Raw genomic sequence first — 25462 nt, forward strand, 5'->3', positions numbered from 1 at the left:
GCACGGGTACCTCCTGTTGATCAGGGTGCTGGGGTGGGTTGTCAGGGTGCTGGGGTGGGGTTGTCAGGGGAGGGGGTGGGATCTGCCCTCCTCTTCTTGTGGGGGACAGGGCAGTTTAGGAAGAGCCACGTGGGGTCTGGGGATCCATTCTCACCCACCTCTGGTTGGGGGGCAGATGTCTACACTGCGCAGTGGTCGGAAGAAGCAGCCAGCCAGCCCTGATGGTCGCACCTCTCCCATCACGGAAGACATCCGCTCCAGTGGCCGGAACTCACCCAGTGCTGCCAGCACCTCCAGCAATGACAGTAAATCTGAGACCGTGAAGAAGCCTGCCAAGGTGAGGTGCTTTTGATTGGGTGGGACTGCTCGGCCCCTTCCTCCTGCCTACCCCTTAAAACCCAGGATTGCTGTTATTGGTGCTCATTTCCCTCAGACACAGGACTGCCCTGGTCAGCAGTGCGGACTGGAGGCCCAGTGCCTTGAGCTGGGGTATCCATCTCTGCTCCCAGCGCTGCCCTTCAGGCCTTCACCTTTGGGAGCCATCTGTGATTTGAGTTTCCCAAGGACCTCTCTCCAGAGCCAAGTACTCCCTGTCCCCACTTACTTGTTTCCTTCCTGGCCCCGGCTGGCCCCTTCCACAAGCTCTCTGGCTTCTGGAGATGGAGCTCGGAATCAGGGAGCAGAGGGACAGTGAGCAGTCGTCATTTCCTTATGGGAGGCTGATGGGATATACTTCCTTGGCCTGATGGCCTGTTCATGGGCCTTCCCACTGCAGAAGGTTAAGGAGGAAGCGTCATCACCTCTGAAGAGCACCAAGCGCCAGCGAGAAAAGGTAGCCTCAGATACGGAGGAGGCAGACAGGACCAGCTCCAAGAAAACTAAAACTCAGGTGAGCTTTGCAGCTGCACACTGTTGACTAACACACTGATGGCTGTTGAGAAGCCCCTGGCCCAGCTTCTTCTTCCTGGAGAATGGCAGTGCCTTTTCTCACAGGAGGGCAACTAGAGTTCATGGCCCAGGCCAGTGTGGGGTACAGCTAGGGCAGCCTTTGAGATAAATCAAGATAGGACCTGTGGTCCTTGGGGCCATACTTCCTGCTTCTCCTGAAGAAGCCTTTACTGTCAGCTGGGAACCAGCAGCGCAGGGCAGAGCAAGCCCCTGCTCTCCTGGGATTTCCACCCCTCCCTTCTGTCTGGCCCCAGGTGATCAGCCGGCCCAACTCACCATCCGAAGGTGAGGGAGAGAGCTCGGACAGCCGCAGTGTCAACGATGAGGGCAGCAGTGACCCCAAAGACATCGACCAGGACAATCGCAGCACGTCCCCCAGCATTCCCAGTCCCCAGGACAACGAGAGTGACTCTGACTCCTCAGCCCAGCAGCAAACGCTGCAGGCCCAGACCCCGGCCTTGCAGGTTCCCAGTGGGGCTGTCCCGGCTCCCTCCACAGCCCCGGGAGGGATCAGCCAGCTCCCCCCACCAGGGCCTACAGCCTCTGTCCCTGGAGGCCCTCCACAAGGCTCCCCCTCAGCCTCTCAGCCCCCTACCCAGCTGCAGGCCTCCACAGCACCTGCTTCCCACACCCATATCCAGCAGGCACCTGCCGCCCTGCATCCTCAGCGTCTGCCCTCGCCACATCCACCACTGCAGCCTCTGGCTGGGCCAGCCGGCCAGCCCTCCGCCCCGCCTCACACCCAGCCGCCACCACATGGCCAGGGCCCACCCGGCCCTCATGGCTTACAGGCCGGGCCCCTGCTGCAGCACCCAGGCCCCCCTCAACCCTTCAGCCTCCCACCCCAGGCCTCCCAAGGCCAGGCCCCTCTGGGAGCCCCGCCAGCAGCAGCGCACCCACATGCCCCACATGCCCCGCTGCAGCTCCCACCTTCTCAGGCAGCATTACAGGCTCAGCAGCCCCCACGGGAGCAGCCCCTGCCGCCAGCACCCTTAGCCATGCCTCACATCAAGCCCCCACCCACCACACCCATCCCTCAGCTGCCTGCACCACAGGCCCACAAGCACCCACCTCACCTCTCAGGGCCCTCCCCCTTCTCCATGAATGCCAACCTTCCACCCCCTCCGGCTCTGAAGCCCCTAAGCTCCCTGTCCACGCATCATCCCCCCTCGGCCCACCCACCCCCCCTGCAGCTCATGCCTCAGAGCCAGCCATTGCCATCCTCACCCGCCCAGCCCCCAGTACTGACCCAGAGCCAGAACCTGCCCCCTGCTGCTGCCTCCCACCCCCCAGCAGGCCTTCACCAGGTACCCCCCCAGCCTACATTTGCTCAGCACCCCTTTGTCCCTGGGGGCCCTTCACCCATCACCCCTCCAACCTGCTCCTCCACCTCCACCCCACCCGCGGGACCTGGCACCTCGGCCCAGCCACCCTGCTCTGCTGCTGTGGCTTCAGGAGGCAGCATCCCTGCGGGGGCATCCTGCCCTCTCCCCACTGTCCAGATCAAGGAGGAGGCTCTGGACGAAGCTGAGGAGCCAGAGAGTCCCCCGCCCCCACCTAGGAGCCCATCCCCCGAGCCCACAGTGGTGGACACACCCAGCCATGCCAGCCAGTCGGCCAGGTACTATCACCGGAGGCTGGGCAGGGGAGATCAGGCGGGGCGGCCAGGCATGGTCAGGCCTTGCAGAGCCCCCAGTGAGAGATGTGTTCTCTTCTAGGTTCTACAAACACCTGGACCGGGGCTACAACTCGTGTGCACGCACAGACCTGTACTTCATGCCTCTGGCGGGGTCCAAACTGGCCAAGAAGAGGGAGGAGGCCATTGAGAAGGCCAAACGGGAGGCTGAACAAAAAGCCCGAGAAGAGCGGGAGCGGGAGAAGGAGAAGGAGAAGGAGCGGGAACGCGAGCGGGAGAGGGAGCGGGAGGCGGAGCGAGCTGCTGTGAGTGCTGGTGTGGGGCCAAGGCTTGGTAAGGCTGGCTTGTAGGCAAGGACTGGGTGTTGGCCTGCATGGCGGTGGGCAGGTCGTCAAGGACAGGGCCCATCCTTCTAGCACAGGGCTGCAGCTGGTATCTTCCACGTAACTTGAAGAATCCACAGAGAAATTAAAAGGGTGGATGTGGGAGAAGAACCAGGAGTTTATAAACTGGTCATGTTGGCTCCTGCAGTAGCCCCGCCTGGTGAGGACCATGTAGGCAGGGGTCACCAGGGGCCTGCTTCTGGGGGAGGGGGAGGAGGTGAAAGGGGACCAGCATGCAAAATGACACGAGCTGGGGGTGGGGGGCCTCCGGTGAGGCTCCTAGCCTGTTAGGCTCTCCCCGTCCCCACAGACACCCACGTGTGTTATCTTCTCAGATCTGTAAACCCATCTAGGGCATATGAAGGAAACTGGCAGGTACAAGTGACATTTGGGGCAGGGACTGCATGGCTCAGGTGTTGGTGCAGGGGGAAGCAAGGTAGCTTCCATTTTTGCGAGGTGAACCCAGCTTAGAGCCAAGGGTGCTCAGCACCCCCCTCATGTACTCCTTCCGTGCAGCAGAAGGCATCCAGCTCAGCACACGAAGGCCGCCTCAGCGACCCCCAGCTCAGTGGCCCTGGCCACATGCGGCCGTCCTTTGAGCCACCACCAACCACCATTGCTGCTGTGCCCCCCTACATTGGGCCCGACACGCCAGCCCTCCGGACTCTGAGCGAGTATGCCCGGCCTCATGTCATGTCACCCACCAACCGCAACCACCCCTTTTACATGCCCCTCAACCCCACTGACCCTCTGCTGGCTTACCACATGCCTGGTCTCTACAACGTCGACCCTGCCATCCGCGAGCGCGAGCTGCGGGAGCGTGAGATCCGCGAGCGGGAGCTGCGGGAGCGGGAGTTGCGAGAGAGGATGAAGCCAGGCTTCGAGGTGAAGCCCCCGGAGCTGGACCCCCTGCACCCGGCCACCAATCCCATGGAGCACTTTGCCCGGCACAGTGCCCTCACCATTCCCCCCACGGCGGGCCCCCATCCCTTTGCTTCTTTCCACCCGGGCCTGAATCCCCTGGAGCGGGAGAGACTGGCCCTGGCGGGCCCTCCATTGCGGCCTGAGATGAGCTACCCTGATAGACTGGCGGCCGAGCGGATCCACGCGGAGCGCATGGCGTCACTCACCAGTGACCCCCTAGCCCGGCTGCAGATGTTCAACGTGACACCGCACCACCATCAGCACTCCCATATCCACTCGCACCTCCACCTCCACCAGCAGGACCCCCTCCATCAAGGTGGGTGGCCCTGGACATGGGGGAGGCAGGGCTGTCCCCGCAGGGGTCTGAGAAGGTGGCATGGCTGAGCACTGGTGGGAAGGAAGGGCAGAGATGGGGAGCCTGACCAGAGATGGGAGTCAATGTCAAGAGGCAGAGATTTTTTTTTTCCCCTAAATTAATACCTAGTTCCAGGCAGCCCATAGAATGTCAGCATCCACCTAGGAATCGTATCTTTGCTTTACTCACAGACAGCCCTTTTGACTTCTTGGTCTCAGCTTTCCAGGGCTGCAAGTCCCAGGCAGGTGCCTCACACTGGGGCCTTCTGCCTAAGTCCCTTGGGTAAAGCTGCCCTTGTGACCATCTAGCTCTCCTTCTTGGCCCTTCTTGGACAGGGGATTAGGCCCTGTGGAGAAGCCAAAGGCCAGGCCTGAGGAGCAGGGCAGGGTCTTGTGACCTTTGGAGCCAAGGAAGGTGGAGGTGGAGGCACCTGGGACACACAGGGAAGCTGGACGTTGCCCATTAGCAGGAACTTGAAAGAACTGTTCTCTCTGCAGAACCAGGAGCTTGGCCTGGAGGGCACAAGAATGGGAGGGAAAAATGCAGGCCTCAGCAGCCAGTGCTTCACTTTCTTTCTGGAGCAGCCACTTTTGGTCAAGAGACCACTGGTTGCCAGGTGGTGCATCCAGCCCTGGAGACCAAGAGCTGACTTCGGTGAGAAGGAAATCACTGGCAAGATCAGCTGAGAAGAGCAAGCACAGAGAGGGCACCAGAGCCGGGCGCTGCCTGCATCTGCTCTCTACCCTTTTCTTAGGTTCAGCAGGTCCTGTCCACCCACTGGTTGACCCCCTGACTGCTGGCCCTCACTTGGCTCGCTTTCCCTATCCCCCGGGCACCCTCCCTAACCCTCTGCTTGGACAGCCACCCCATGAGCACGAGATGCTTCGCCATCCGGTTTTTGGTAAGAATTCACCTCACCTGTTTACCACACCAGGGATGTTACCTTAGACATGCTGGGTTGGGACAGGCACTCCAGCCTGAGGGTTGGGTTGGAGTTCTGATCCAATGACTCCATTCATTAGTCCATGGATTCAACGTACTGGTCAGCACAATGTGTGCCAGGCAGTGGCCAGCCTCTGAGAATGCACCTGTGATGAAAGCAGGTCAACTCCTGCCCTCAGAGGGTGGCCATCAGTGGGGCTCAGTGAAGCATAATCGAAGAGCCATGGCGAGTCCCTGGAAGACCCATCACAGGGGCCTAGGGAAAGTACTAGGTGCCACAATCAAGCTGAGACTCAGGGAGGCCTCACTGAAGAAAAAGCCCTAAGGCTGGGCCCAGGTGGGAATTTGAGGGGAGAGGGCTCTGCTCCGAGGAGTCCCTGGTAAGGAGCTCCCGCCCCTCACCTTGACTTCCCATAGCCAGTGGGGCAGGGCAGCTGGGCATGCTCTTTCCTCACTTCCCTGCTGGCCAGTGTGCTCTGTGGCTGCCGCCCTTGTGCTGGCCACCACCCTGGCTGTGTCTGTAGTAGAGGCTGTGTTGTCTTTGGCAGGTACCCCCTATCCCCGAGATCTGCCTGGAGCCATCCCGCCCCCCATGTCAGCAGCCCACCAGCTGCAGGCCATGCATGCCCAGTCAGCCGAGCTGCAGAGACTGGCCATGGAGCAGCAGTGGCTGCATGGACACCCGCACATGCACGGCGGCCACCTCCCAAGTCAGGAAGATTACTACAGGTGAGGGTGGACCATTGGTCAGAGCCCAGGCTCTGTGCCCCGAGGCTGCCACTCTGTGTGACTGTTCTCTTGGCCTCTGATGCAGCCTAGTGGCAGCGCCCCTGCTCCCTGGCTGTGTCATGGGACCCAGAGGGAGCTTCCAGGCAGCCACCTAGGTGGGGAGGGAAGGCCAAGTGGCTGCGTTTCCCCCTCTGCCCCATCCCCAGCTGCCTTCCTGCGTGCATGTGTGCATGCACACATGCGCACACACACTCATCCCACTCCCTCCACCCCCCGTGTCAGGGATCTGACACTCACTGTTCTTTCCTTTCTTTTTCTTTCCAGTCGACTGAAGAAAGAAGGTGACAAGCAGTTATAAGTTATTTATTTGTTAACGCTGGCTGTGGAAACCCCAGTTCTTGGGGGGAAAAACAGGACTTTTTACATACCATAGGAGCTACAAAAGCAAAAAGAATATCTTCTAAAGATTTCTTTATATATTTAAAAACTCCACAACTAAAAATGTATTCAGCATAATAGTGTTTGTTTGTAGAGAGGATTCCTTGAGACTGGTTGGGTCTCCCTGCATGACAGTCCCCCAGAAACTAGTGCATCCTGGACTGGACTGAAAATTCAGAAAACTTCCCTTGCAATCTTGGGGTTCAGCTTTAGTTTTCTTTTCCTTCCCTTGTTTCTCAGTAGGTGCTAGAATCCAGCCCATATCCATCACTGTGCGCACAGCACACTGGTTAGGTGTTCCCATACCTGCCAGGTTTGCAGATAGGCAGCATATGAGTTTGGAATCCAAGAGCTATAATATTTTAAAAAATCTTTTATTTTACTACATTTTAGGAAATCTTCATAATTTGAGAAAGTTCTGCAGCATGGCTTTTTAAGTCTGTAAATAAATAATTTTAGAACAGCCTTTTTTTTCCTTCCACAAACTATTATTCTTTTCTATTTTTTTCCAGCCATGTCACTAATTGTGAATTCTTACCAGCTATTGACAGAATACAGAGTTGATTTTTTAATAAAAAGTTATATATAATATCCCTTTAATTAAAGGGAGCAGATGGGCGTTACTAATTACAAATGGGCAGAAGCTTGGGACTAGATTTGGTCACAGCAGTGAGCATCCAGGGATTTGCAGGGACAATGTTACAGACTGTTTTGCTGCTTTGATCTTCACTTCTGTCTGTTCCTAGCATGTGCTTTGCCAGTGGTGCAGACATCTGTCAGATTGAGCCCCCTTTAGTTTTGCATCTGGAGTGCGGAGTTGTATGTCCATTTTATTCTGCCTGGTCTCGCCATTGTTCTCTCCCCCTGCAGGGGGAGAAAGCACGTGTTCATGTCTGTCTGACTGTAGGTTTCCTTATAGATTTCTATGCATATGCATTTGATTGTTCTCAATGAATTACCTTCTTTAATATTCTGAAATTTTCATAAACATTCTAGAAAACTAAAGAAAATGATTCCATACAAATGACTTGGCGCCTGAAAGACCCAGAAAATATGCTTGCCAAAGGACTCTGTTAGAAATATGCCCTCTAGGGCAGTAACACAGTTAACGTGCATCATCACTTCTTATGGTGAGGAGCACACCAGGCTGTCCTTGTCTTGGACTGAGGCTGCTTTTGAATGAGTTGAGACCCTGGGATGACCATGGTTGTAGATGGTGGCTTGCGTTTCTACCCCAGAAGCAGGCCTGGGCACAGTGACCCACATCAGATTGGGTCCCATGTGAGTCCCCTCCTTCATTCTGGAAGTAGGAACGAGAGTCCCAGCTACAAACATGAAGGCAGAGCAAAAGCAGGCTTCCCCCGGCCCCCCCTGGGAGGCGCTGCCTTTTAAGGGGTCAGGCGCTTGAGAGCAAAACTATCTTTGTTCCAACCTGCCTCTACTTTGAGTTGCAAACACAATGTACTTTCTCCAAAGTATAGGGTGGGGGAAATTCTGGGGACGTCTGTACCTGTTGATCAAGCTTTCTACCAGGACATGACCTTTTCCGTTCTTCTCTCTGACTCTTGAGAGCTACTTGTGCCATTGTTAACACCCTTGTAATGTGGTGGTCATAGCAAAGAATTGTCAGACCACAAGAGAAAAACTTGTGGCTCTGGGGACACAAAGTGAGTCCAGGACCCAAACCACAGTTGAGACATTCAGAAAGGCTGACCCTCTGACCCAGAACCAGCAGGCATTGGCTCTCAGATTCAGATTCTGGGTTCGTTCCCAGCTTGATTCTAGCCGTGTTTGATCTTAGTTGGGACAGAGGGTTGTCTTTTGAACTTTTTGTGGTTTTGTTCTTTTCATCTTTTTCTCATTCCATTTCTACCTTAACTTTTACTCTTTAGGGGAGGCCTGCTCAAATTAGCCCTTTGTCATCAAGCTTCTGGCCACGCTAGGTGGTAGTGAGGTGCTATCAGGGTGGTTTGGTCCTGTGGGCCCTCTCTCACCTGTGAGGGGGCTGCTCCACTGTGGACGGGGAGCACCTCCTTTCCCACTGCATCCAGGCTCTGCCGCCCTCGTCCCCACTTCCCTCCCGTCTGTTTGGTTTGGTTTTTTGGCAGACCACAATGCCTGCCTGGGTTCACTTAAACCTTCATCACCTCCTTCTCATCCATTTTTCCAAAGAAGAGAGTGAAGTACTTTGTAGTCTGTGCTCGAAGACTCTCTGAAGGTGTCTTCTTATTAGGTTTGGCTAAATACTCCCCCACCCCCATCCCAAGGTGAAGCTCTGAGATTCTTCCATTTAAGAAATCCAAAACAAAACCTGAAGCCCTCACCTGCTTGGCTACAAATTGTTTGGCCCCAGACCGGCACAGTGTCTTTGGAGCCCCACCTGTTGGTTTCCTTTTGGACTTTCCTTCCTTTCGTTGGCAATTCTGGGTTCCTTTTCTGTGTTTGTGTGTATCTTGTTCAGTGTCCTCAGGGTGGGCGTCACGGCTCCCCACGGAAGCAGAGCGGCCACAGCGAAGCAAACTGTAAATAGGAGTAGTTTGCCATGAGGCAACACTGTGTGAACAGAGTAGGCACCCAGAGCTTGTGGCTTCTGTGTTCTCCATTTGAGTATTCTGTGATTTTTTGGAAATATTTGTGGACATAAATAAAACCGAGCTACACTACAACACCTGCGCGTGGTTCCTGGGCGCAGGGGGTGGCAGGTGGGCTGTTGCCCCTGCCCTAAGTCAGCCCCCCAGGGTGGGGAAGGGGCAGGGGGCAATTAGGGGTTCCCTACCACTGGGAGCCCTGCTGTTGGCAGCACAATGCTTGCTTCCCAAAGTGGCTTCCAGAAAGATCCACATCTGTGATGTCTGGGATAAAGGGCTTCTCTGGTGAGCTCACTTGCTCTCTCGGGCTGCTGCAAGCTGCCGGCGTGATGAGGTGGACGGGGCCCGCGACAGGCTTCCGCAATGGTGGAACGAGCCATCGCGGTTGCCAGCACTGGGATGAAGAACGCCTGCTCCTCTGCCCTCCCCAGGTCCCTTTCTCCCCCAGCTTTTCATCCCACACCTGTAGTTTGTAGACTCCAAGGTGTGTGGACGTGTGGTCCTTCCAGCTTAGGAGAGGTCTGAGCCACTTCCTGCACTGCCCCCTCTCTGCCTCACTGAGGCTGGCCAGTGCTGCCCCAACCCCACACCCTAGCGTTAGGTGGCCTCCAGCCTGTAAGGTGTGAGCATGGCCACGAGGGGGCAGTAGTCGCCAGAGTGGATTCATGCATTGGTTTCAGAAACCATCAGAGGGCATTTTCCTGAATCTTCAAGCTCTCCCTGGAAATTTACATGCGCTCCTTTTCATCTGGGACATGGCCATAAATTTCCACTTGTTCTGGGAGATGGACAAGAGCAGCCCAGAGAACTAGTAAACTGCCCTCAAATCAGGCAGGGTCTACAACACACTGGCAAGGCTCGGGGAACAGTGTGTCAGGCTCTGCCTGGATTCAGGCTGGAAGCAGCTTTGCCAGAGCGTCCTGAGTGGCATACACAGTGTCCCTCCAGGCACCTCCTGTGTCCTCAAGCAGCAGAAATCCTGCTCAGCAACTCAGGTGGTTAGGGAACAAGGGAACAGAGCTGCAGGGATGCCACCGTTACACCAACCAGCTGCGGTGGGGGGGGGGGGTGGTGAGGAGAGCAGGTGGAGGGAAGGGAGGAGGATCCGGGTGCCGTCTGGGCTGGCCTTCCTCGTTTAGACGGTCCTCTGAAACTAGTCTAATGAACAGGATAACCTGAATGTCACAGTCAGGTGACAAGATGTGGCTTATGAATAAATCAATAGGTCTCACTGCAGGAATGGCCCTCATAGAGCTGGACAGCTGGTGTGCTTGTTTCTCAGGCCTGGACCACTGTCACCCCGCTGTGGTGCACCCCCTCTGAGGATGAGGGTCTGCGGCAGAGGCAGGGCCAACTGGACATCAGCCAGATCCACGAGGAGGTAAAGGACGCTGCTGTCTAGACAGGGCCTCTGCCTGTGGGCCCTCTGTCCTCAGTCCTGGGAGTAGGACCCCAGCTTGGCTCAGCAGCCCTTCTGCTTCCACTGTGGTGCAAGCTAAGAACATGGTACTTTGCAGGGCATGGTGCAAGGGAAGACTCGGGAGGGATGTAGCTGCTGTATTGGCAGACGTCTGTGTTAAGTCCACATGAACAGGGAGACCTTACCTTGGCACCACCTGGGTAGATAAGCATCACTTGGCCAAAGCAGAGGGATGCATAATGGAGAGATCAGCAGTGACTTTGCAGATAGATGCCCCTGCGGTCAGCACAATGGAGATGTACAGTTGTGGGTGCAAAAATGAGCGAGGGTCTCAGCTGGAGCACTTGTACACAGAAGCTAGAGGAGATATGCGGGGCCGCTCACCATTCTTGAGCTTTGCAGTCTGCCGGCCAACGCAATCAGGTTCAGGGACTCTTCTGAGCACAGTAGTGGAATCAACGGGGTTATGTGCCCAGACCCCAGGGCTGGAGCTGGCAGACCAGTGCAAGTGTCTGACCTGCACAGGACCCCTGAATGGATCCTTGCCACTGGCCACCCTAACTCCCTCCACCCCCAAGGAGAGTCAGCTGGAAGGACCTGTTGAGGGGAGGCATCCAACTGATCAGTCGGGTTGATGAGGCTGCAGGCTGAAGCAGGCCCTGTCGGAGCACATGGTCCCAGGCCCACGAGCTGCCTCCCTGGTGAGCCCCAGCCTCAGCCTTCACCCTGGGACCTAGGCACCTTCACAAGGTTCTCTGTCTTGATCACATCGTTGGCCCTCGAAAGTCTCCGTATCTAAGGTGTCCTATCTCCTGCGTCTTGCTTTGTTCCCAGCTGCCCCAGCGAGCTCTGGCGGCTCACGTTCTGTGCCATGATTCTCTACTTACAGTCTTTGCCAGGAGCATCTCTTGGGTCACCCGTGATGGTGTCATTAACTTTTTGCATGTCAAGGACCCAGGCTGTGGTCCCGTCTCCCCCAACCAGTGTGCAGGGGCATCCCGGCTCCCCCACCCTGGGCTTGATTCTGTACCAGGCCCTAGCACTGGGAAGACACTCGTAAAATCTTGTTGAATGAGTGAGTGAATGAATGGCCTCGCATGATGCAAATGTGCTGTTAAGGCATAGAGTGCATAACCACATAGCAAGGGCCTTGAGCTTGAACCTGCAGTGGCCTCCTCCATACCTTCCATGAAATTTCTTTTCATCTTCCCTCCCCCAAATCTAGGTGTGCTGCCCTCAAAGCCCCACCAGGCTCCAACCCTGATTTAAACCATTCTTAGAAGTTTAGGGGGAAATCAAGCGTGGCCTTTGGTGGACAGCTGAGGTGTGAGTACCTGTGGGTAAATTACATTAAGAATAGAACTTTAAGGCCTTTCTTAGAAGACTCATCTGTTCCCAAGCAGATTCCTGTAGCCACTGAGCTGTTTGAGGACCTCTGGCTTCTTGCTGCCCAGTGGTCCCTTGTGCCTCCATGAGGCTCTGCTGCCCTTGGTGCAGCCATGCCAGTCCCTGGCCACCAAAGTGGCAGTAGGTACAAAACCCAGGTGCTCTTCCTCTGGGCCACTATCCTGGGTGAGACTGGCAGCCCATGGTGAGTCCAGGTGCCCTCAGATGACCAAAGAGAAGGCAAACATTTTGTGGAAGTTCTGAGAACGTTTCCTGGAAGAAGGGACCCTGGGCACGGGGAGGGATACTCGGGGCAAAGAAGCAGCAGGGATGTGGAAAAGCCCATGCAGGGCACCTGGAGCTGGAGGCAGTGCAGGCGGAGGCTGGGCGGGAACCAGGGGTGGGTAAAGAAGATGTTTTGTGTCAAGGACAGGAAGTTTCTTTTGTTCTCTGCTGTGTCCCCAAATTTTTAAGTAAGGAAAGATCCTCTTTACCACATGGAAATCAAATGGCAAATTAGCAAATCTTGGGCCTCGTGGTTTAGATTCTGTGGTTTGGTTTCCACTGCCATCTGGTGGGAACAGACCCAAAGTTCAAGGGCAGCTTTTTGGAGTGAGCTTGAGGGCAACCCACTGCACCCTGCTCCACCCATGGCTGATGATAGTGATTCCCATGGGAAAAGCAATCTTCCGTTACCTAGGAGTTCTAGGAAGAGAGCCTGGGATTTAACAAGCCAGAAGCCAGAGGGGGAGCCTTCCCATTCTTCATCTCTCTTGCAGATTTGACCAGTTATAATCGAAAACAGCCCAGAGCTGAGAACAACCCATCCAGCATCACAATTTTCTAGAAAACCTAAAGTTCTTCTGAGGAGAGTTAAGTTTGGGAAGGATGGGTCTGGGATCCCAGAATAATCATGGGTCTAATAGCCTGGAGACTGGGTGCAGGGCCCAAGGAGGAGATGAAGGAGCTATGTGACTTTGAACCTGCTGTACTTCACCATTGTCGAGTGGGACTGATGAGACCCTCCCACAAAGGGCGAAGTGACAGGGTACTGGGAGCCACACAACTTCACACCAGGCCCAGCTCATGCTGTGGGGACAACAGGGACCCAGCCATGCCCCTCGCCTCGCTGCACTCACAGCCTGGTGGGCAGGCTGACCCATTGATCATCACAGTGTGGGAAGAGACCCCTGCCCAGATGTGGCTTGGGTGGGGCCAATGCCGGTTTGGGGTTTCAAAAGATGAGAGATGGTCAGACCAGGTAGTGGAGGCCGTCGAGCACATGACAAGTCTTAGCTTTACCACAGCCCACAGGCACGTGCTGGGAGGGGCGCAGGCCTGAAGGCTCCGTGCACACCATGCCCATTGTGCTGCCTGCACACAGGTGCTGGAGGGAGGCGTGCACCCGTGTGCGCTCTCCTGCACATCAGACCCATCATGGTGCCTGCACACATTTAGTTTGCTAAATGTTGCCAAAGCAGTATACCAGAAATGAGTTGGCTTTTATAACAGCATTAGATTAAAAGTTTACAGTTCTGAGACCCCGAAAATACCCAAATCAAGGCATCAGAGATGCTTTTTAACCAAGCTGCAGCTGTGGGCAACCAGGCACATGGCAGGGCACAATGGCAGCATTGGCTCATTTGGGTCATGCCTTACTGAAGTGATCTAAGCAAAAGAAAGGTCCCTTAACTACATCTAATCAAAAGATCCCATTTCCAATAGGTTTACATGCACAGGAGTGGATTAGCTTTAATCTGGGGCCCAGAAAATCTTCAAACAGCCACAACACAACAGGCGCCGGGAGGGGTGCAGGCCCATGTGCTTTCTCCTGCATACCAGGCCCACCTGGCACCTGCCCACAGTAGGTGTTCGGTGTCATCTGTGGAATAATTGGAGGATGGAAGGGGAAGTACGGGCTTTGCCCTGGCCACTGTCTCTAGCAGGACCAGTGTTCACGCAGATGCTATCCGATCTGACTTTCCTGGGGTCCCTGCCACCCTGGAACATGTCAAGCATGTTCGCCCTCAGACGTGGCTTCCTGCTTCACAAGTTGGATTTTACCAGAGAAGCTGTCCCAGGCATTTTAGCAAAGCCTGCTCCCCTGCCCACTGTCACTCCGTCCTCCGACCCTGCCACATCCTTCACAGCACCTACGTCCCTCCTCAGTCGTGGATCAGCAGATATCATCTCTCCCACTCATGTCAGCTCCAGCTGGACCCCCAGCACCTACCATTGCCCTGCACACCTGGAGCACCCAAATGGTATTTGTAGGATGGATGGATAGTAAATGGATAGACAGATGGTGGACTGATGGATGGTGATGAATGAATGAATGAATGAATGAATGAATGGAATGAATGGAATGAATGAATGAGGCCTCCTGACCAAAAGCCTGTTATGCCCTCACAGCTTCCAGGATGCAATATGCAGGGTGCTTGGTCCAGTTAGACCAGGCTCTCTCCACCACGGTACTACTGGCATTTGGGGCTGTGCTGTGCATTGTAGAAGGGGGGTGCAGAATGCATCCCTGTCCAGCAGCACTCACCCCCAGGGTTGTGACAACCCAAAATACCTCCAGGCATTGTCAGACGTCCTCTGGGGGTGCAAACCACCCCCTATTGAGAACCTGAGTCGGGCCTTTTCTTTCAATAAACTATTCTTACAACCTCCTCCCAACCCCCATGGCAAGTGCCCCAGCCCCCAGGACACCCTGCACCCCTCGAGATCCACCCTGGAAACCGCAGCCTTTGCTGCTGTCATTTATTACTGTATCAGATCTCCATTCCACGGGAACCCTGTCCCGCTGTCTCCCACGGCCCTTCCCCAGACCCCCAGGTCCAGGCACTAGTCAGGTCGAGGCCCTGGGGGTATCAGACATTCAGCACGAGAGGCCGGTGCTCCTCCTCCGCAGTGTTGCCGGGAGGGAGTTCATAGATGACAAACAGGGAGGAGTACAGGCAGCCCAGGAAAGACACGAGGCTGGAGAAGTACATGACCCCACTGGCACTGCCCACGGCCGAGGTCAGGGGCCCCAGGACGAGGGAGACCAGAATCTGGGCCAGGAAGTACTGGCAGCTCAGCAGCGAGATGTCCACACCCATGCCACGTCGGGTTCCGTCTGCGCTGGACCCTGCGAACTGAATCCGGAGATGGAGCGCGTCAGAGAGACCTGCCCACGTTTGGCCCCAGGCACAGCATGGTCACATTTCCAGGGCCCCGCGCGGCGATTTAATATTTGTGTTCAGAGGCTGTGGTTCAGGAGGCCACAGAGCCACCTTCCCACAGGGTTCACTTTCGCACCTGAAGCAGCAGAAAATCCCTGGGGCCTGGGGGCCCCTCTGCGAGTCGAGTCACCCCCTTTCTTGACCTTTGTAACACCTGCTCCCCCAGGTCCTCGGCCCAGCCTCGAGGTGTCACTCCCGCTATGCTGGGGATGGTGGTGACAAGGGTCTTGAGAGACCCCGGGGCTTCAGGAGACTCCCCAGCCCTGGCCACTCGCCCCGGCTCCTAGGGGGAAAAGCCGTTTGGGCACCAGCGCCTCCCCCAAAGCTGCTGCTGGAGCCGCCTCGCTCTGCACCCAGACGCAGACGTGGCCGATGGTGGCGCTCGGGTCAGCGCTGCCCACCCCCTGCCTGGAGGAGGCTGAGTCCAGGCTGGAGCTACAGGGTGCTCCAGGTGGGACCCAAGGCCAGTCAGGGGCTGGCTGCCTGAGGTGGCAGGTGGGGCCTGGAGCCACCACCAGCCGGAGGCCCCAAGCCTTCCAGGTAGCCTTGGTCGAATCCAGGCGGAGTGACCCGTGGCCTGAGTGTCCCCTCCCATGGGAGAAGGCAGCCCTTTTCCAAGAACGGGGCACATCCTTTGGCCCGGGGCAGGGAGTCACCAGAATTCCAGGGGTCGGAGGAGGGAGCCAGCGGCTCTCCTGGCTTCGTGGCTGCCCAGGTGGCCACAGGGGCAAGCTAGATGCGCGGGGCGGCCGGAAGGTCACTCCCACGTGGCCACAGTCTCAACCTCGCCCTGTGGTCCAGGTGAAGTCGGCGGTGGGTCCGCTGGAGAGCGCAGGGCGGGGAGCCGCGGTTGCCCTCTCGCGGCCGCGCCTGGGAGTGCAGGGCAGCTTTCAATTGTCAAAACATGTAACCGTGTGCTCACCAACCCGCGAGGCTGAAATTTGTCATATTCCAAACTCCTTCTTGTGCATCAGGCCAAAGGGAAGCACCCGCTGGGACACGTAATTAAAGGGGTGCAAAAAACTCAGTAATCAAGATATTTTTAGAAGATAATATTTAATGCGCTTTTTAAAAATGTTCAAGTTTTACTGCAAAAAAAAAAAAAAAAAAAAATTCCATGAAGGGATTCTTATTCAGCCATAAAAAGGAATAAAGTACCGATTGGGCTGACAATGTGGAGGAACCTTGAAAACATGATGCTAAGTGAAAGAGTCAGATACAAAAGGCGACATGTTGTATGACCCCACTTACAGTAAATGCCCAGAACAGGCAAATCCAGACAGCTGGAAAGTAGATTAGGGGTTGCCAGGAGTTGGAGTGGGGAGGGTGGGAAGTGACTGATGAGGGGAACGGGGTCTCCTGATGGTGGTGCTGGTTGCACAATATTGTGAATACACTAACAACCACTGGGTCGGATGCTTCAAATGGGTGGGCTTCAGGGTAAGTGAATTACATCTAAAAAGGGAGAACCAGCAGGATGGCAGCAGAGAAAGGAGCTCCTGTAGTCAGCTCCTGCTACAGGGCAGTTAGTAATCACCCAGAACTATCTGGAGCACCTGTTTGGGGGCCCCAGGAGACCTGAAGAGCATCCTGTGACATCCTTAAAGGAATGGAAGGAGGAGACTCCCATCTGCAGAGAAGACTCGTAAGTAGAGCGCTCCACACCCCGGAGGCCGGTGCCCCTCCTCCACTTGAGGCACAAGCCACCTCGGGAGCTGTTCCGTAGGTGGAATTGAAAGGTCCACTTCCCAAAATGGGGAAGGAAGAGACAGTTGGGCACCAGCTTCAGCTGCTGATGAGTAAATTCAGCAGGCTAAAGTATAATCCTAAGAACAGCTAAAGTTTGAACCTGTCCAGTTTGGAAAGAGGCCAGTGGCTGCCATTTTAACTCCGCACCTGGCATGAGGGGAAGCTGGACTGACTGAAAATCGCAGTGCTGGTAGGAGCCGGTTTCTTTCACCCAGATGGCCCTGCAGCCCTAGCCTAGGCTTCAGCCCCACCTCTAGCAGGGAGGAGGCCGGAGGGCCCTGAACCAGCCTATCCAGGTAACTGCAGGTACATCTGACGGGCACAGACTGAAAAATTGGAAGTCTACCGGGCAACTGTGGTCATCTTGGACCTGCACTGCATAGACTGCTGCCCACACCTGCAGCTCCATCCTTGCCCCAGGCAGGGGAGAAAAGGGCATGAAACTTTATCAGTCTCTCTGGGTAACTACAGTCTAGGCCTGCAAAACTAGGCCACAGGACTGTGACTGTTCCCACCCCTGGCAAAGGAGAAAGTTGGGAGAAGTTTCATCGGTCCCTGGGGCAATGAGAACAGCTTGAGCCTCCAGAGCTTACAGCATCAACTACATCCTTGGCCCCTACTACACAACCAGCAAGAGAGAAAGGGCAGGAAGCCCTAAATTAAAGAGAGAAACTGCAACCAGAATAAATACTCTAGGAAGCCAGATGCCAAGACACCAACAAAAAATTACAATTCAAACCAAGGAACAGGAAGCTATGGCCCAGTTAAAGGAACAAGGAATGCTTCCAGATGACATAAAGGAGTTGAGACAACTAATCATAGATGTTCAAACAAATCTCCTTAATAAATTCATTGAGAAAGCTAAAGAGATAAGGGATATTAAGAAGACAATGGATCAGGAAGCAGATGTGGCTCAACTGCATCCGCCTACATATAGGAAGTCCAGGGTTCGAACCTAGGGCCTCCTGGCCTGTGTGGAGCTGGCCCACACACAATGCTGCTGCGCGTAAAGAGTGCCATGCCATGCAGGGGTGTTCCCCATGTAGGGGAGCCCCACGCGCAAGGAGTGCACCCCGCGAGGAGAGCCGCCCCACACGAAAAAAGCACAGCCCACCCAGGAGATGTGCTGTACACAGGGAGAGCTGACAAGCAAGATGACGCAACAAAAAGTGACACAGATTCCCATGCCACAGAGAATGTAAGCAGACACAGAAGAACACACAGCAAATGGACACAAGAACAGATAAGGGGGGAAGGGGAGAGAAATAAAATCTTTTTTATTGGATGAGCACAAAGAAGAATTTGAAAGCATACATAGAAAAATAGCAGATCTTATGTTAATGGAAGGTGCAATTAATGAAATTAAAAATACACTGGAATCATATAATAGCAGATTTGAGGAGCCAGAAGAAAGGATTGATGTGCTTGAAGAAATGCCCTATGAAAGCAAACATACAAAAGAACAGATGAGGAAAAGAATGGAAAAAATTGAACAAGGTCTCAGGGAACAAAACGACAGCAAGAGATGTGCAAACATACATGCCATAGGTGTCCCAGAAGGAGAAGAGAAAGGAAAGGATAGTAGGAATATTTGAAAAAATAATGGTAGAAAATTTCCCAACCCTACTAAAGGACATGGATATCCATGTCTAAGAAGCATATTGTACACCCATCTGAATAAATCTGAATAGACCAACTCTGAGACACATCAGAATGTCAAATGCTAAAGACAAAGAGAGATTTCTGAGAGCAGCAAGAGAAAAGCAATGCATAACATATTAGGGGTACTCCATAAGCTTAGTGCCAATTTCTCATTGGAAACCCTAGAGGCAAGAAGACAATGGTATGATAAATTTAATATACTGCAAAAGAAAAACTTCAGGCAAGACTGGTTTTCAAAAATGAGGGTGAATTTACAATATTCACAAATAAATAGAAACAGAAGTTTATAACCAAGAGACCAGCTTTACAGGAAATACTAAAGGGTGTGCTACAGTTCAAAAAGAAAGAACAGGAGAGAGACTTGGAAGAGAGTCTAGAAATGAAGATTATATCAGTAAAATAACTAAAAGTGTCAAAGAAGTGGTGAAAATAAAATATGACAGATAAAACTGAAATATTTAGGAATAAACTTAACCAACAATTTAAAGCACTTATATTCAGAAAACCACAATTCATTTTTAAAAGAAATTTTAAAATGACCTAAATAATTAGAAGAACCTTCCATGCTCATGGATTGGAAGACTAAATATCATTAAGATGTCGATTCTACTCAAATTGATATACAGATTCAATGCAACCCTGATAAAAATTCCACCAGCATTTAAAAAATAAATGCAAAACATGATTGTCAAATTTATTTGGAAGGGTAAGGGGTACTGAGTAGCCAGAAACATCTTAAAAAGGAAAAGCAAAGTTGGAGGACTTGAACTTCCAGACTTTAAATCATAATACCCAGCTACAGTGGTAAAAACACTGTGATACTGGCATAAATACAAACATGTAGACCAATGGAACCAAACTGACAATTCAGAAACAGACCCTTACATCTAGGATCGAGACTTTTGACAAGCCTGCCAAACCCACCCAGCTCAGGCAGAACAGTCCATTCAACAAATGGTGCTGGGAGAACAGGATATCCACAGCCAAAAGAAGGAAAGAGGACCCCTATCTCAAACCTTATACAAAAATTAATTCAAAATGGAATAAAAACCTAAATATAAAAGCAAGAACCATAAAGCTTCTAGAAGAAAATGTAGGAAAATATTTTCAAGACCTGGTGCCAGATAGTGGCTTCTTAAAGGAGATAAGAGGAGGACTGAGATGGAATACTGATGTTTAACATATGTACAAGTTTTAATTAACTTTACTGTAAAAGTGCAGAAATGTACAGAGTTGATGGTAACAAATTACAGTGAATAACAGCTGGTTTGCAAATGGGAATGTGGTTGAAAAGGGCAGCCTAGGGATGTAAATACCAAATGACAGAATGCTAGAGAATAATTTAGGAACTGAATAGCACAGATGAGAATTGTGGTTGATGGTACAGACGCAAGAGTGTCCTTTGTGAGCTAGGGCAAATGTACATCACTACTGCAGGGTGGTGGGAATGTGGAGAAGCATGGAAAAAATACAACTGGAGTGACCTATGGACTGTGGTTAGCAGTAATAATGTAATATTCATCCATCTATGCCAAAGATGTACTGTGTTGATAATGCAGGAATACGGAAAAAGTATGCCAAATGTACGCTATGGACCTGGTAATAATCTGATATTATCACCTCGTAATCTGTAACAAATGTGCCACCAATAGTATGGTGTGTTGATAGAGGGGTGTTGTATGGGAATTCTGGACATATGCATGTTTGGTTTCTAAGTTTACAACTTCCGTCATAAAAATGTATTTTAAAAATAGTAATAGGGTAGGTTGGGGGTAAAATACACCAAATGTAAGGTAAGGACTATATTACTAGTAAGATTTTGATGATATTCTTTCCTAATTTGTAACAAATGTCTCATGACAATGCAAGGTGTTGGTGGAGGGTTGATGTACAAGACCCCTGTATGATGTTATGCATGTTTGCTTTGTAAGTTCACAACTTTTACTGTACACTTTTTGTTTATGTATGTTCACCTCCTTAAACCAAGGGGTCCCTTTGGGGCACATATAATAATAGGGTGGGTTGGGGGAAAATACATACATGTAAAGTACTTTGGTTGGTAGTAATATTCTGAGGATGCTCTTTAATCATTAGTTAAAAATGTTCCACAACAATGCAAGGTAGGGTGAGGTATGAGAGCCCTGTGTGAAGTTATATATGTTTGTTTTGTAAGTTCACAACTATTACTATACATTTGTTGTTTATGTATGTGTACATATAAGTGATATACTTCAATAAAATTAAAAAAAGAAAAGAAAAGAAAAAGGACATTAAAGGGAGCAGATATGCCTCAAATAGTTGAGCACCCACCTCCTACATGGGAGGTCCCAGGTTCAGTTTCTGGTGCCTCCTAAAGGAGACAAAACAACGAGCAGACAACGAGCAAAAACAAAATGTAGACAACAAGCAAAAACAAGCTAGCAGGGAGCAGATGTGGCTCAAGCACTTGAGCACCCGCCTCCCACACAGGAGGTCTCAGGTTCAGTTCCCAGTGCCTCCTAAAGAAAAAACAGACAACGAGCAAAACCAATGAGCAAACAGACGAGGGAGTCATCTGGGGGCCGGAGGTGGGGGGAGAAGGCCATTAAAGAAAAATCTATGCTGAACAAAATATCAGAATTTTAAATGAAGGCATGATCAATATTCCTGAATGTTCCTTTTACCTCAGACTCCAGTATGACCCAGTGGTGTTTCTGATCTTATTTTCATTGAAAATTTTGATAACTTTAATAATTTCATGGGTTGGGGACATAAATTTTGATTTTTAAAAATACTGCATGGACACAGTGTTCATCTTGATTACTGAGTTTGGGAGTTCCCAGGTGAGTGCCTCACCTGCCTCACCCTAGGCACGCCCTGAATTGCTTGAGCCGGTGCTCAACAAGGACTCCGAAGCCTGACAGAGGGAAAGAAGGGGGCTGGGTCTGCCTGCACCCCAAGTTCCCACATGAACCAGGCGCTGACCCAGGGCGGCCACGCAGGGACTGAGGAGGCAAGGGGGGACATCGGGCGGGGCCCCAGGCCTCCGACCTGTGCCCGGAAGGGACCCCCTGGTTTAAGGCGCTGCCGTCGCCATCTGGAAGTTCTTCCTAAAGTTTTAACAAAGGGTCCCGCATTTTCATTTTGCACCGGGCCGGGTAAAATGCGTGGCAGGCCCGGGGCACTTGCGGGGACATTCCTCCCGGAAGACGCGCGGAGGCGGGAGGAGGGTGCCCTTTTCACGGCCGCGGAACGAGGGGCCCCGCAGCACCCACCTCTCTGCTCTGGTAGTAGTCACACAGGAGCGAGTAGGGCAGGGTGCACAGGGTGGAAAACAGAATCCCGTAGGTGACGCAGAGCGACAAGACCACGTAGAGGTTCCTGGAGAGCGTGGCGAGGCCGGTGCCCAGCCCGAAGGCGAGGTAGGCGATGAAGTAGAGCGTGCGCACGCTCAGGCGCTCCTCCAGCTTCTCCAGCACGGCTGCGGGCGGCGGCGGGTGAGCGGGCGGCCCGGGCCCCGCGGGCGCCGTGCGGGGCAGCCCTCCCCGGGAGAGCCGCGGGGCAGCCAGGGCGGGCGGGAGCACGGCAGGCCTGCGGGGCCTGGATCCCGCGGCCCGGCCCGCAATGGGGCCTCCGGCAGGCGCAGGGGGTTCTGCGGTCACCCCCCACGGGGGCTCGCGCGTGGGCTCCCGCACCGACCGGCGCCTCCTCGCGCCCGTCCCGCTCCCAAACGCGCGCCCCGCAGCGCCATCGAGTGAGGGCCCGCGTCTCGGCGCCCACGGTGAGGGGCGGACACCACGCGCTCCTAGAACCACATGGAGCAAGGACCCCCGCCCCGCGGCCAGCCTGCCCCGCAGCGCCGAGCCGGCCACGACCTGAGGACTCGCGGGCAAAGCGCCTCGAGACGCCGCACACCCGCTCCTAACACGCCGCGGCGGGAGCCCCGCTCTCCTGGGGCTGGAATTCACGAAAACGGGGCGCGGCCCCCGCAGCTCCCGGGGCTCCCTGCCCGCAGCCCGCCGTGGCGCCGCTCGCCAGCCAACAAAGGAAAAAGGGGGTTGTGGCCGGAAAATGCGGTGAAATGCAAATGTCACCCACACGCCGCCCCGCGCCCCGCGCCCCGCGCCCGCCGCCCCGCGCCCCGCCGCCCCGCGCCCGCCGCCCCGCACCCGCGCCCCGCGCCCCGCCGCCCCGCCGCCCCGCGCCCCGCCGCCCCCCGCCCGCCGCCCCGCCACCCCGCACCCGCGCCCCGCGCCCCGCGCCCCGCCGCCCCGCCGCCCCGCCGCCCCGCACCTGCCGCCCCGCGCCCGCCGCCCCGCACCCGCGCCCCGCGCCCCGCGCCCCGCGCCCCGCGCCCCGCGCCCCGCCGCCCCGACGGCTGCTTTCGCCTCCAAGGCAGAGAGTGGAGCCCCGGCAGTGGCAGTTCGTCCCTGCCCTTACCTCGGTGCGTTCCCCGAGAGCACCAGCCCGCCCGGCCCCCCGCCCCGGCCCCCCGCCCCGAGGGCGGCCAAGGCGGGGGCCACCTGGTCCGTCCTGTCCTCCACTGTCCCTCTCGGCCCCGGGGCCACGTGGGGCGAACACGCCCGCCCCCTGCCCCCGCCGCGCCAGCCCCGCGGGGCGGCTCCCCGGGCCCCGTGGCCGCGGCGCTCGGGGCGGGTACCTGAGTAGAGGGCGGCGCTGAAGGCGTAGATGCACATGCCCCAGCAGCCCGCCGTCACGCCGCTGTTGTACCGCCGGTACGCCTCCGACGAGCGCGGGGCCTTGGGGTCCCCCTGGAACACCACCTCGCCCACGAAGTCCGTGTAGAAGAGCAGCATCCCCTCGAACGAGAGCCACCCTGCAGGCGGTGCCCGGGGAGGGTCAGGGACCCGCGGGACGCGGGGTGCGGGGTGCGGGGGAGAGGGCTTGGCCGCGGGCGCGGGACGCGGGGTGCGGGGTGGGCCGCGGGCGCGGGCACGGGATGCGGGGTGCGGGGTGGGCCGCAGGCACGGGAAGGGGGTGCGGGGTGGGCCGCGGGCGCGGGAAGGGGGGTGCGGGGTGGGCCGCGGGCGCGGGAAGGGGGTGCGGGGTGGGCCACGGGCGCGGGAAGGGGGGTGCGGGGTGGGCCGCGGGCGCGGGAAGGGGGACACGGGAGTGAAGCCCTGCGCTGACGCCACTGCCGGGCCGGTGCTTTCACCAATGTGCCTAAGAAATTATCTTTGTAAAGGTAAAAATTAGAAGAAAACGCAAATGAATGATAACACTGCTACCCAGAGACAACCTATTTTGTAAATTTCCTTTGTCTTTTTAAAAAACATATTTTTTGTAAAAATAGGCTCTATTGCAGGTTGGTATTCCTCTCTTTCTCTGAACATCATTGCCTGGAGGAGCGCTAACCCTCTCCCACCTCCACTCCCAGTGGCTCCTCTGCCAGGAAAGCAAGACAAGGCCCATGGGTGCGCCAAGAACTGGGGTGCGGGGGCCCCTTAATTGGGAGAAATATATTAAGATTCTCAAATGTCAGTAGAGACCCAACTGCTCTCCCACCGGCAGCACTTCCGACCCCATCCCTCTGCCTCGGCATCAGTTTCTTCTTCCGTGGAGGAAGAGGGGCCGGTGCTGACGGGGCCTCCTGCACCCCAGGAGCACCTTCCCACGCCTTTAAATATTCTGGAACAGCCTCGTTTCAATGGCTGCCAAGTATTTCAAAATGAGGCTGCCCTGCAATACTTGTAACCCTTCCCCACTGCTGGGCACTGACGCCCCCAATCCCAGCTTCTGTCTGTCACACATAATGCTGGGATGATCTGCTGACCTTGCCCATAAGGGCTCGACGACCTTTCTGATTACGCCCTCGCACAGCCTACGCAGCCCAGACGGTCCCTTCGCTTGGCTGGGGGCAGATGTTAACTTCAGCCCCTTGTCTAACCAGCACGTGTTTACTGATTAGAAAAGTAACAAATGATCTTTGTAGAGACAAAATTTACACGATGAAAACGGAAATTAGCAATAACGTCGCCATTCAGAGATGGCTGCTGTTAAAATTTGGGGGTGGGGAGACAAAGGCTGTGAACGTTGTAAGATTCTTACACGTTGCCAAGGGACCTTCTGTTTTATGTCCCACGTTGAATGAGAGCCCCAGATTATCTTAATTTCCTAATAATCCTCAAACATTCAACAACCCAAAAGCGAAGAGATACCAAATGCAAGCCGGGGGTTTTCAGTCGCAGCTCAAGCACTAAGCCTTCTGAGTTGAAGGACAGCCACCTCCAGTAAGGTGCCAGGGCGCGGCGTCCGCCCTGTGTCTCAGCTCTAGACCAGGGCAAGGCGAGGCCCCAACTGATGGCCAGTCAAAGTCCGTCACTCGCTGTGAGTTTCCACCAACCACTGGTTTGAAGATCTCTTTTTTGGCTTTTGGAGACTCAGGTGTGCGGCCCTGGGGAAGGGGTGCCCCTCCCCACCCAACGCCCTGCGTTACTCTGGAGATGCCCGGTCCTGGGCAGGCACCACCCAAGCCCTGCTGAAGGTCTCGGGTGGCTGAACCAACACGCTTCGGGGGAGCATCATTTTCAGAGGCGCATCCTGGGAAGTGAAGCTCTGGGCGTGCTGGCAGGTGGACGGGGTAGGCACCCCGTCCCCATCACGCAGCACCCTGGGGCAGGGACACGCGCGGAGGCTCTGCTCACCCAGGAAGTGGTTGACGCAGAGGTTGCGCAGCGCCTCGGGCATGTGGCAGATGGTGGCGCACAGGCGCCTCATGGACAGGGGCTGCTCGGATCGCTCGCCGGAGCCCACCAGCTCGCTCTCGTACTTCACGCCGTTGAGTAAAATATTGGCCACCTGCAAAGGAAGTCCGCAAAAGACAAATCAAATCCCGGGCAGCACTGTGGAAGCGTGGACTTTTTGTGACACAAAAGGGAAGCAGAAACAGAACTGGGAGGGGCTGCGAAGCTGTGTCCTCTTATTAGACGGGTCAACCGAGCATCAGATACCACCCCTGAGAGAGAAACGGCCGCCGGTCATCCCTTCAGAGAGCCGGAGCAGCTAAGAAATCCCACGCTCTATCTGGCCACGTTCAAGGGGTGCTGGGATCTATGGCACTAAGAGTAAGTTTCTA

The 25462-nt window shown here is 54.8% G+C and overlaps 2 protein-coding genes across 20 annotated transcripts in view; one reads left to right on the forward strand and one right to left on the reverse strand.

The window, feature by feature from the left end:
• The window catches only part of RERE (arginine-glutamic acid dipeptide repeats), a 517403-nt gene extending 508382 nt beyond the window's left edge, over window positions 1-9021 (forward strand). For 11 of the 16 annotated variants that reach the window (XM_004481866.5, XM_004481869.5, XM_058304479.2 and 8 more), the window contains 8 exons: window positions 176-337; window positions 776-889; window positions 1203-2569; window positions 2667-2889; window positions 3484-4207; window positions 5001-5147; window positions 5737-5917; window positions 6242-9021. In XM_004481866.5, the coding sequence (XP_004481923.1) occupies window positions 176-337; window positions 776-889; window positions 1203-2569; window positions 2667-2889; window positions 3484-4207; window positions 5001-5147; window positions 5737-5917; window positions 6242-6275 (2952 nt within the window). In that variant the 3' untranslated portion in view covers window positions 6276-9021. Of the gene's footprint in view, window positions 1-175; window positions 338-775; window positions 890-1202; window positions 2570-2666; window positions 2890-3483; window positions 4208-4743; window positions 5148-5736; window positions 5918-6241 lie in introns of all 16 variants that reach the window. The other 5 variants (XM_004481868.5, XM_058304477.2, XM_058304481.1 and 2 more) reach the window with 3 other exon arrangements.
• Window positions 9022-14497: 5476 nt separating this feature from the next.
• Window positions 14498-25462, reverse strand: part of SLC45A1 (solute carrier family 45 member 1) — a 33232-nt gene continuing 22267 nt past the window's right edge. For 3 of the 4 annotated variants that reach the window (XM_058304483.2, XM_058304482.2, XM_058304484.2), the window contains 4 exons: window positions 25032-25185; window positions 23027-23203; window positions 21642-21847; window positions 14498-14889 (listed from right to left, as the gene is read on the reverse strand). In XM_058304483.2, the coding sequence (XP_058160466.1) occupies window positions 14623-14889; window positions 21642-21847; window positions 23027-23203; window positions 25032-25185 (804 nt within the window). In that variant the 3' untranslated portion in view covers window positions 14498-14622. Of the gene's footprint in view, window positions 14890-15632; window positions 15847-21641; window positions 21848-23026; window positions 23204-25031; window positions 25186-25462 lie in introns of all 4 variants that reach the window. The other variant, XR_011649766.1, reaches the window with a different exon arrangement.

The sequence above is a fragment of the Dasypus novemcinctus genome, chromosome 9 (genome assembly GCF_030445035.2).
Source record: "Dasypus novemcinctus isolate mDasNov1 chromosome 9, mDasNov1.1.hap2, whole genome shotgun sequence".
Classification (NCBI taxonomy): Eukaryota; Metazoa; Chordata; class Mammalia; order Cingulata; family Dasypodidae; genus Dasypus; species Dasypus novemcinctus.